The following is an 11,237-nucleotide window of genomic DNA, read 5'->3' on the forward strand; positions in this document are numbered from 1 at the left end:
CAGTGTTTGTCCCACGATGTGGTCACTTGGGATATGGATCGTATCACAACTGTGCTGTTGTGTTCAGCCGTGATTGTTGCATCTTCGGATCAGGTTCCCTCTGTAGTCTGTTGCCGCACAACTCTCCTGCTGTTTTCTTGATCGTTGGCATCTTGGCAACTGTGGTTTCTATTCCACTGTCCCAGTTGATACTGTTAGGGTAGAATTGTCTCTTTCACCCTGCGTAGGTAGAAATGGGGATCACAATCGATAAACTTTACTTCGTTCCAGAGCGGGCGGTTTCCTGCACAGGCAGCCCAAGCTCGCTACTAGAAAAGCGGACGTAACTCTTAACAAAAATGCAGACCTTTTACTGTTTTAAGGTCAACACCATACTTCGCAAGCATTACCTCACCAGGTCGGGTGTATGTATGTCGGGTATGCGGTAGGAATATCCGACTCGCTAAGATGCAGACCTCCACCGTTTCAGAGCACGCCCAAAACACAGGAAACACAGGCAGCCCAAGCTCGCTACTAGAAAAGCGAACGTAACTCTTAACGTGTTCCGCAACGTTTTATATTTATAAAGGTTTGTATGGGATGTTATCGGTTTGCCTTAAAAGAGAGAAAAAAATGTCTTGTTTTGAAATAAAATGGGCTTAACTTATTGCTTTGTTGTTTTCTTTGTTGATCCCGAGCGTCTCAGGCCATTTTGAAGCGTTTTCGGCGAGTTAGCGCTATGTTGGTGTTCAACTGCTAACATAGCGCTAACTCGCCGAAAACGCTTCAAAATGGCCTGAGACGCTCGGGATCAACAAAGAAAACAACAAAGCAATAAGTTAAGCCCATTTTATTTCAAAACAAGACATTTTTTTCTCTCTTTTAAGGCAAACCGATAACATCCCATACAAACCTTTATAAATATAAAACGTTGCGGAACACGTTAAGAGTTACGTTCGCTTTTCTAGTAGCGAGCTTGGGCTGCCTGTGTTTCCTGTGTTTTGGGCGTGCTCTGAAACGGTGGAGGTCTGCATCTTAGCGAGTCGGATATTCCTACCGCATACCCGACATACATACACCCGACCTGGTGAGGTAATGCTTGCGAAGTATGGTGTTGACCTTAAAACAGTAAAAGGTCTGCATTTTTGTTTGAGCCCCTGGTAAGGCGAAATTGACCCATTGGCGATTGGTTTTCGTTTCTCACGTGATCAGTTGAAACAGATGCCCAAAATGTATGTTGTTGACATTTCGTTGATTTTTGTACAAGGGCGGTCAATGAAACACGTGATAGGGTCACGTTTCGCGGCACGAGATACACACGTGATAGGGTCACGTTTCGCGGCACGAGATACACACGTGATAGGGTCACGTTTCGCGGCACGAGATACACACGTGATAGGGTCACGTTTCGCGGGACGAGATACACACGTGATAGGGTCACGTTTCGCGGGACGAGATACACACGTGATAGGGTCACGTTTCGCGGCACGAGATACACACGTGATAGGGTCACGTTTCGCGGGACGAGATACACACGTGATAGGGTCACGTTTCGCGGGACGAGATACACACGTGATAGGGTCACGTTTCGCGGCACGAGATACACGCGTTTAGAGAGTCAGTCACTCTCGAAGTGTTTCCCCAGCTGGGTGAGGTTTGCTTTGACAAAAACAATATGAAAGAATATAGATAATAATCATACCCCTAAAACAAAACGAAATAAGACAATTCTTTCCGAACAGAAGAAACAGTGGGCTTAGAATGTTCCAAAGTCATCACCGTGAGTTTTTTATATGCATGTCAAACTGTAGCGGGACTTTCTCTTAAAGCACCGCTTTCTCGCCCATGACGCTTTGAAATCTCAAATCACTAGTAATTCGCAGCTGTGCGTAACTTCCGTTGCTCCCTAATTAGGATAAATAAAAGGGTCATGAAAGGTTGTAACATCACTTCATTCAGATTTTCACAAGAGTTAAGCTCCACGTCCCTACATCAACATCCTCCAAGTTATCCTATGGAATGAAATTCTACCCAGCCCCAAGAAGCAGCCCAGGTTGTATCCAAGCTAGAAGGTGCTGAAAACCACTTCAACCAGCGGCGAAGAGTACTGCATTATCTTAATATTTTATTCTCATTTGGCAATAGGCAATTAGCAGGAGAGGGTATCTCCGCATACCAAACCTCAAATTTTGTAAACCAAAGCTTTAACTACATACTAACATTTGGAATTGGAAATAGGAGATCATACACTGGAGAGACCACCGCCTTCGAGGGAGCAGCCCAAATGGAATCGTACGAGCAGAATAGAGGAGGAAATTCAACGGGAGACAAGCAGTTTGAGACTGCGAAGAGAAAAGATTCATTCCCTCATGAATCAAGGAATCGAAAACAAGGAAAAGAGGATGTCAGAACGCAGAAAAGAATAAGGAACACATGCGCGAAAAGGGCGAGAAAGGCGAGAAAAGCCAGGGAACTGCACACTCAGCTGAAGGCAGCCCATCTTGAGAGAGAAAATATCAAAATACTTGCATACCTTTCGATTGTGCGTAATGAAAACGTTTTTCTGAAACAAATTTTATTCGCAAGAATGCCTCGGTAGTAAACATTTACTTGTGTCAATATGGCACAGATGAACATCAGTGAAGTATTAGGCTGCGCCTTAAGTGTCACTGTTTTTGTTCTTACCACATTTCACGTCGTCTTTGATCGATTCATGAACACACGCCCGGTAACATAAAATCTATTTGTTAAGTTTCCTCGTATTTTCATCGTTGACTTTCAAAATTGTTCAGGCCCTATAGTATTTTGATCTTGATTGTAAACAAGGCGAAAAGGAAACAACTCTCCTGGACCAGTTTCTGACAAGTGTCCATTGCAGTTGTCCATGACGATGTCGCGTAACGCTCCCCACTTAAGGAAGTCACGCAATGCTCTTCCTCCCCCACCCCCCTTGAGGATGTCACGCAACACTCCTCGCCTTTAAACCCTGACATCGTTATGGAAGTTCTCCAAACTCCTCTCTATACATTTTCTTTGGTACTGACAAGAAAAATTCCTTTAACAATCAAAGCGTCTTAGGCTGGCGACCATTTCCTCTATTCTTATGATCTTAATGAATGATTCAACCGTGTAACTGTAAGGTGAAATTAAATGCTGGTCACTCTTAGGATTTTAAGTGTTAATAGCTATGAGCACGATAAAATTAATTTATCATTAAACTTATCATCTCAACATTTTGTACCGTTGTTTATTACATAGCTCGCAGCACCCGAGGTCGAGAAGAAGCGAATCCTGTGTTCTGATTGGCTACCCGAGCGGACAAGATGGGCCCATCTTGCCCACTAGGTCTTGCCCGCATTGATCCCGCGCATGAAAAAAATAGAATAAGAACTACGTTCGTGATTTTTGGACAATTTCGGCGATGGAAACGCAAAAAGCGGCAGAAGATTGTCAAAAAAAAAAGAAAATACAAAGAAATCTCGTGAGTTTGATGTGCTACAAACGCAGTTGCCTTTCTTTCCCAGCTCTCGAAGTAAACAACTCATTCTTAATTCTTAATAAAGCGAAATCTTTTTGCAATATAATAAATCCTTTATTAACCAAGCTTGCTCGTCAAGATGGTTGGATATTAGTCTCGTTCTTCTTTCGCATTTTTAAGGACCGAGACGAAGTCAAGAAAAAAAAAAAAAACTCGGCCAATATCCAGCCATCTTGACCTCACGCTTGGTTAATAACGCATATGTATTTAACATCAAAGGCAAGGAGTTCTTTCTTTTACTTTCCAAGCGAGTATTGATTCTTGTTCGATTATAAATTCCTGACGTGAAAATTCAGGATGTTAAAAAACGCACATTGTTAACTACTGTATGCTGAGTGGAAAAAAGAAAATGTTGCGAAAGGGAAACCATTTTGGCAAATACGTCGTTAAAGCGAACGAACATGTAGCGTTAATTCGATGGCTACCAACATGGTCACATGACCATAACGTGTTGAAGATCCATCGTGTCACTAAGCAACCTCCTTGACGGGCATCTTGGGCTAAGGGCCAGCCTGTGATGAAAATCTTATCACCTCGCAGTTCACCCCGCTGATGTAGAGTGGGTGTCCTGTGCCACCGTGCTCGATTAAGGGTTTCATTTTTGTTGGAGTTTACTACAGGTACACCAGTGTCATTTTAGGTCCGGTATCTGATGAAATGAATTAAATCACAAAATTGGAAAAAAGGATTGACAAATCTTAAACAATCAATGAGTCTCGAGGTTTCTTCATACGAGGATTGTACGAAGAAAGAATATTGATAGTGTTGGCTGAAAGCCCTCTAAGTGTTGTTATCAGAAATTGTTTGAATATGAAGCAAAGATATCTTTCGTCTCACTACAAACGTGGAACAGCGAAAAAAGATCTTCGTTGCTCTACCACTTCAATTCTCTACCCCTAGGTTCATGCGCCACTTGCTCTCCATAAAACTAGGATAAGCAAGACGGAAAGTACGAAATATGGTAAACTTTGAGCTCGGTAAGGAAGTATGAGATGTGTTTTCGTCTTGTCACTTAAAATTGAAAATGATTTAGAACACAGTTTTTCTTAACAACTATTTCCCTTTTAGAGCGCTTTTCGATTGAGCGCGTAAAAAAACCAAAACCAAAACCAAAACAAAATGATCAAACAGAAGAAAAGAAAATACCCTAAAAGAACCAATGAGAACTCAAAGTAAATATAAGCAAACCAACTAAAGCGCGCGAAAACGCGGGCGATCAAGTCGTGATTGGGGTTAGTTTTGCATCTGATTGGTTGAGAAGATGGCGCACGTTTTCTGGACCAATCACAGGGCAAAGATAAGCAAGACTAGACCAATCCGGGATTAATCTCGACACTCAGTTGAAAATTACTCTGTAAACAAGTTTCATTTGATCATTATTAATGGTTATGCTTGAAAACTGGTCAAACCTGTTGGAGCAGGATTTCCGCTGCACCCACAATGAACTCGTCAGCCCCCATTGACTGACTAGTGGCTCCACTTTTCAGTAATGCCTGATGAAATACAGAAAAAATGATGTTCAAACAATAGCTTTGGTTTGGCTTACCACACTAACGTTTTTTTCAAGTGTCCTAGTTCTTTCGGGGTAGTTTTGGTTTTATCGATTGGGTTGATAATGTAAATTGGCCACCATAAAGAGTTTCAATGCTGACATTTCAAGCATCAGTCCCTCATCAGAGCAAAGGGCGTTGAGCGTTTTGCTTAAACCAAAGTAATTACGAACAGCAAATTTGAAAAAAAGGGTTGACGTCATCATTAGCCTATGGGAACTCAAAGTAAAAAGCAACGAGACCACTCAAAGCACAGACAAACGCACTTCACCAAGTTTGGTTTTATTTTGCAACTGATTAGCTGAAAGGTTGGCAAAATTTTACTAGACGAATGCTAAGCAAAATAAAGCTAAGCCAAAGTAACTTGGACCCCTTTTGATACTCGATTGAAGATTTGGTGACTAACCTCAGCCATTATTTTATTGAGTCGCTGAGAACTCAACATGGATCCAGTTTGAATGACGCTGCAATTTGAGACAATTAAATCATGAATCCTTCAACTCACAAGATCTGATTGTTAATACTCCCCCCTAAAAGGTTATGTAAAGCCTACTTAGAGCCATGTGGCCCATGTGGCCCATCGGGCTGGCACTTTCCATAGCATGAAGCGGCTAGGAGAAATTCTACCCCCCTCCCCCCTGGATGGGATGCAAGTCCATCGCTGGGTTACCCTCAGCATTAAATTCACCAGTACCCATTTAATTCTCCTGGGTGAAGAGAGGCACTGTGAGAGTAAAGTGTCTTGCCCAAGGACACAACACAATGCTCCCGGTCAGGGCTCGAACTCTGACCACTTGATTCAGAGTCGAGCGCACTAACTACAAGACCACTGTGCCTCCACTCCCCTCTACACTTCCATGTAAATAAGTTATGATAACTTGGTGTTAGATCAAGTTAACACCTTTTACCTGATAAGTTTGAGTAAATCTCATTACCTATTTGATGTATAATGTATGAATATCATAAAGAGAAGTTACATGTTCATCACTTCTGGGAGTGAAAGGGTTAATAAAACCTCACTAATATGTATCAAGATTGATACTGGATCCAGGAATATGAAAGAAGAGGAAGACCCTCGATAAAAAAAATATATATGAAAGGGCAAGGCTTTTGACTTCTGAAGGAGGGTGTAGCATCCATACACACCACTTTTTAATGACACACTCCACCTCCCAATTCCCCCATCATCTGGTGAGTGGGTAGGGGAAATGCTTCAACACAAAGTGGTTACACATGGTAAGTGTGGTACAGGCACAGTTTAGGTTTTGATATGGAAATGGATGAGAGCTGATCATAGCATTCTTGAACGCTCCAAATCTGGAATGAATACGACTGGGGCTATCCTTCTGTCAGCCTCCTTCAGTCAAATAAGACTAATACTGACAGTGAATTTTAATGATCATCCACGTAGCTTTAATTCATAAAGATGTGTACTGGTGCCACCTTAGTACATTTCAAGGAAAAAAAGAGTTTTTGTTTAGCTTACCTAATGGGATCATCTGTTGTCTTCACTACTACCTGATGTAATTCAGTTAACATAGCTTCACAGAGATTTTTATCTGCTTTACCTGCAAAAGAATATGAAAATTTTCAGTTTGAAAGTTCACCTGCTCAGGTAACAAGGTACATACATACATACATAGGTTAGTTGACCACTCCCCATGGGGGACTTTTTGGGGCCAATTCCCACCCATCCCACCCCAGGGGAGGACATCCACGACACAGTAATCTCGTGGTTGGGAAATTAACGTCTCCTACCCCTAACCCTGCAGGAGATGGGGCCTACGGTTTATATGTCCTTATCCGAGAAGACTAGAATATCTATCCATTTCTTGATTATAGAAGGTAGCAATTTCTCCTCACTTATCTTAAGACCATGAGTATTGGTCCGGCCAGGGCTCAAACCCTTGACCTCCCGCAGAACACAACCCAGCACTCTAACCAATTGAGCTAACCGGGAGGTGGTTAGCTCAATTGGTTAGAGCTCTGATGATGTAACAAGAAATAGGATGTTGGCTACTCTTAACCCATTTTACTCCCAAGGTCGGACTGTTAATTCTCCCGTCTATCTGTAACACATTTCCTTGTAAATTAGTTACAAGAATTTGGTGTCAGATCAAGATAAAACCTTTCACCTGATAAGTGCAAGCATTCTCATTACCTTTTTCCTGGATAATGTATGGATATTGTAGGAAAAAATTTAATTTATTTAGTTTTGGGAGTTAAAAGGTTATGAATAAACAGTAAACATAGAAGTGAATCTCCAAACCTCTTCCTGTTAAGTCCAACTCGCTGTACAGTGATTCCGCATGCTTCAAAAAGTCTTCAGAGAAATCAATTATGAGCAAAACATTAATAAAACTGGAACATCCTATTCTCAGAAAAAAAGATGTATAGAAATAGCATTTAGTCAGTGTTAAAAAAAAAACAAACAAAAAAAACATGAGAAACAACTAACTTTCTCAGAAACCAGGTCAGATCTTGGTACTGTAGAGCAAAGCTACAAGGGGAAAAGTTGGGGCTCAACACTAACTTTTCAACTTAACAACCACGAGGCTAGTGAAAACTTAGATGTTACAACAATTTCAGTTTGTTTACTAGCCAAACTGGCTAATAGAAATTGAAAACCACTAGTCAAAACTGAATTTCTACTAGTCTGTGGCTAGTTGGCTACCGTTAGCGGCAAGCCCTGAAAGTGTCGAAAAGCTAAAGACATTTTTCCTTACAGTATGTTCACTGATGGAATTACAGCTGTTACCTTGATATATAAATGTTGATAAAACTCCAAGTTTAAAAACTGGAAAGCGAATCACTTCATGGCTTAGGCACATGATTCGCTTTTGAAGAGGTTCAGATTCTGTACCAGTCAAGTCTCTGGAACAGAACGGTAGTATGCAATTCATTCCTTTGTTACTTTGGAGAATTTTGCATTGGATCAACTAATAATTCCCAAGTTGATATTTTTCCTTATTCTCATTACTTGTCTGCTTGATTTCGTAGTGATGTTGTTATGAGAAATTCTGTCTTGGCCACTTAGGCGAGTTAAAGGGTTATATTAGTGTGAGAGTCTTCTCTTGAGAATATGGACTTACTTCCCAAACAAAATCTCATTAAATAGCCTGGTGTGAGACTGTTACTTAACAGGTGAGACTTACCAGGTCTATGAAATTTCAAATAATATTATAGATTTAACCAAGCAAGCCTAAAAGCGGAGCTCCCAAGTTCGTAATATTAATGAAAACAAAAGATGTGCAAAAGCCAAGACTCACCTGAGACACCCCTCCCTTCATTTTGATAGTCTCCCCTACCCTACCCATGCAATCTGAAGGCACGTGCAGACGTATGTATGCTTGGTCAGTCACGTCACAACCAAACAAAAAGAGGTTGACCATATTCCATGGGCATGGGGCCCCACGTGCGCAAAGTGCACGTGGGAGCCCTGCTATCAATCATAATGAATTACTAGGATGATGGACAACTGGCATTCAGACAAATAATTATTAAAAATCAGCCAGCAGAATTAAGTAGTAATTTAATCTCCTTACTTGCATAACAGTGTCAATAAATCATTGTAAGTTTTGCCAGTAAGCCCTCGTAGGCCATTACTATCTGACAGAAACAAGAAACAATATTATAACATTTGTGAATAATTTTTTGTATGAAAATCGTTTATAATAAGTGAACTGCGGTTAAAGAAATGAGTATGAGAACAACCTTTGTAGTGATGAACACTACTTAAGCAGTAGTGAAAATAAGGCCTGAAAAAAATTCAGGCCAGTATGGGATTCAAACCCATGACCTCTGCAATACCAGTGACTCACCAATTCATGGGTTTATTATGGACCAACATAATGACCAGGCTCCGGTTGTTCAAAGGGCGGATAGCGCTATCCAACGGATAAATCGCTATCCAGCAGATAAGTGTTACCAAAACGTACTGCGATATCCACCGGATAGAGATTTATCCAGCGTATAGCGCTATCCATCCTTTGAACAACCGGGGCCTGATCCCAGTTGGCTTGTTAGCTCAGTTGGTAGAGCATTGCTCCAGTATCACAGAGGTCACGGCTTCGAGTCATGTACAGGTCTGAATTTTTTTCAGGCCTTATTTTCACTACTGCTTAATATGTAGTGTTCATTACTGCAAAGATTGCTCCCATGCTCAGACAATATTATAATTAGCCTATTTCAATTTGTAATCTTAATAAGTCTATCTCATGATTAACATATTTTTGTGGACAGGCTAGAGAAAGAGAAAGAGAAAGTCTTAAGCACTCTAAACAACAAATGTGTCTAGTTACAACAATAAGGTTGAGATCGGATGTCAGCATTATCAGGCGCCTCTGGCAGCTGCTCCAGTCCATGTAACGATCTCACCTTCCCACCCAACTCACCCCAAGGGAGGACATCCACCACACAGTAATCTCCTACATGGGGAATTAATGTCTCCTACCCCTGACAGTGCTTGAAATTAGCAGTCGTCTGGTCATCCGAGACGAACAAAAAGTTTACCGGGCAACCAATTTTTAGTAAAATTAAGAGGCTGGTTGTCCGGGCAAAACCAACGGACAACCCAGCTAAAAATAGAAAATAAATTAACCATAAACAGCACCTGACCTACATGATGGTTTTGTTTTGTCAATGTCTGGTAGTGTGAGGTTTTAATAATAATTTGCCTCAGCTAAGCGTTTTCCTGTGTTTTGGATATCTGTAAATTTTATAAAACATTGCCAGGTACGAAAATGTAAACAAAAAACACAAAGTTTCTTGTCTGGAGGTGATCAAGATCAAAGACGCCATTTTGAATATGCCACAACTTAAACTCAGACTTCCGCGAAAACCATTGCCGCACACTAAGAACTATGGGATTAGTTCAAGCTTGACCGCCATGTGATTTTCTACCGGGCAACCAAGGATTCATGAAATAGGGACAACCTGGATTTTTTTTTAATTTCGAGCACTGCTACGGTTTATTTGTAATTATCCGAGAAGACTAGAATATCTATCCATTTCTTGATATAAAAGAAAGGTAGTAAATTCTCCTCAGTTATTTTAAGAACATGTGTATCGGTCCGGCCGGAGCCCGAACCCTCGACCTGCTGCACAACACAATCTGGTGCTCTAACCAATTGAGCTAACTGGGAGGCAGTTAGCTCTGGAGGAGGTTAACTCTTTACACCTTAAGACCAGTATCTGTATTCCTGATACTGTTCTCTAAACATTTCCCCAGGTACTTAAAAGGAGAGTTTGTTTAACAATCAAAGTTTATTGGGTGGGTGATCATCCCTATATTCTCATGATTTTAGTGAATGATTCAACAGTATTACTGTAAAGAGAAATTAGACGGATTAAATAAATACTTGTATAACACACTTTTCTGTCGTTTTAAGATGTTGTAGGCTGCAGCCAGGTTGACTTGGAAAGATGGTCTTGAGTGATGTGCCAGCAGGAGTTTCTGATGGGCTTTCACAAGTGCCGTGGTTGTGTTCGCATGGCTGTCAAAACTAAAGTCAACCATTCAAAACATAACAATAAACTCTTAACACCCTAACATCAGTATGCATATTCTCTATACTGTTCCCCATATATTTTCCAAGGTGCTCACAAGGAGAATTTGTTTAATAATCAGGAGGAGCTTTAGCTGTTGATTATTTACTTTATTCTTGTGACTCTAATATGTGATTCTGAAGTGATAATGTAAGGAGAATTTGGATTCTAGTCACTCCTTAAAGGGTTTAAGGAAACAATGAAATTTTCAATTTTTGTTGGTATCGTACCGCTAACGGACCGAAATACTCACAACTCAGCCATAAAAGCGATTGGGTCGTCAGGCCTGTTTTCAATGATAAGAGTTATTGCCTCTTTGATTTCACTTGTAATACCACTGCGTGCTGCAAAAGAATTTTTATAATTTACGTTGATTAAAATTGTTCCTCAAGTTTAGCTCAATTCTTTTAATTTTGCCTAAATTACAAAAAAAAAAAAAAAAGGAAAAATGGCCTTTGCTTCATCTAAACATATTATTAAGGCAACACTTACACATAAATTCCAAAGGACTCTCCGTTTTTTCTGGTTTAGAATCGCGATCATCAAACAAGTTTGTTTTGGAAGGCTTCTTATCCGCCATTTTGCTTTAACTATAATGTCGAGAGAGACTGGTAAATGTAAGG

General features: G+C 40.6%; 1 protein-coding gene across 1 annotated transcript; it reads right to left on the reverse strand.

Moving 5' to 3' along the window:
- Positions 1-3,209: 3,209 nt before the first annotated feature.
- LOC111325713 (tubulin polyglutamylase complex subunit 1) lies at positions 3,210-11,236 on the reverse strand. The gene is made up of 10 exons (XM_088746045.1): positions 11,107-11,236; positions 10,868-10,958; positions 10,441-10,571; positions 8,613-8,676; positions 7,826-7,941; positions 7,337-7,390; positions 6,554-6,635; positions 5,474-5,531; positions 4,927-5,010; positions 3,210-4,166 (listed from the first exon to the last, which is right to left on the reverse strand). Exons 1-10 carry the CDS (start codon positions 11,192-11,194, stop codon positions 4,149-4,151), a joined length of 786 nt encoding a protein of 261 aa, XP_088602171.1. The 5' UTR covers positions 11,195-11,236; the 3' UTR covers positions 3,210-4,148.
- Between the last annotated feature and the right edge of the window lies 1 nt (position 11,237).

This window comes from Stylophora pistillata, chromosome 14, assembly GCF_964205215.1.
Source record: "Stylophora pistillata chromosome 14, jaStyPist1.2, whole genome shotgun sequence".
Taxonomy (NCBI): Eukaryota; Metazoa; Cnidaria; class Anthozoa; order Scleractinia; family Pocilloporidae; genus Stylophora; species Stylophora pistillata.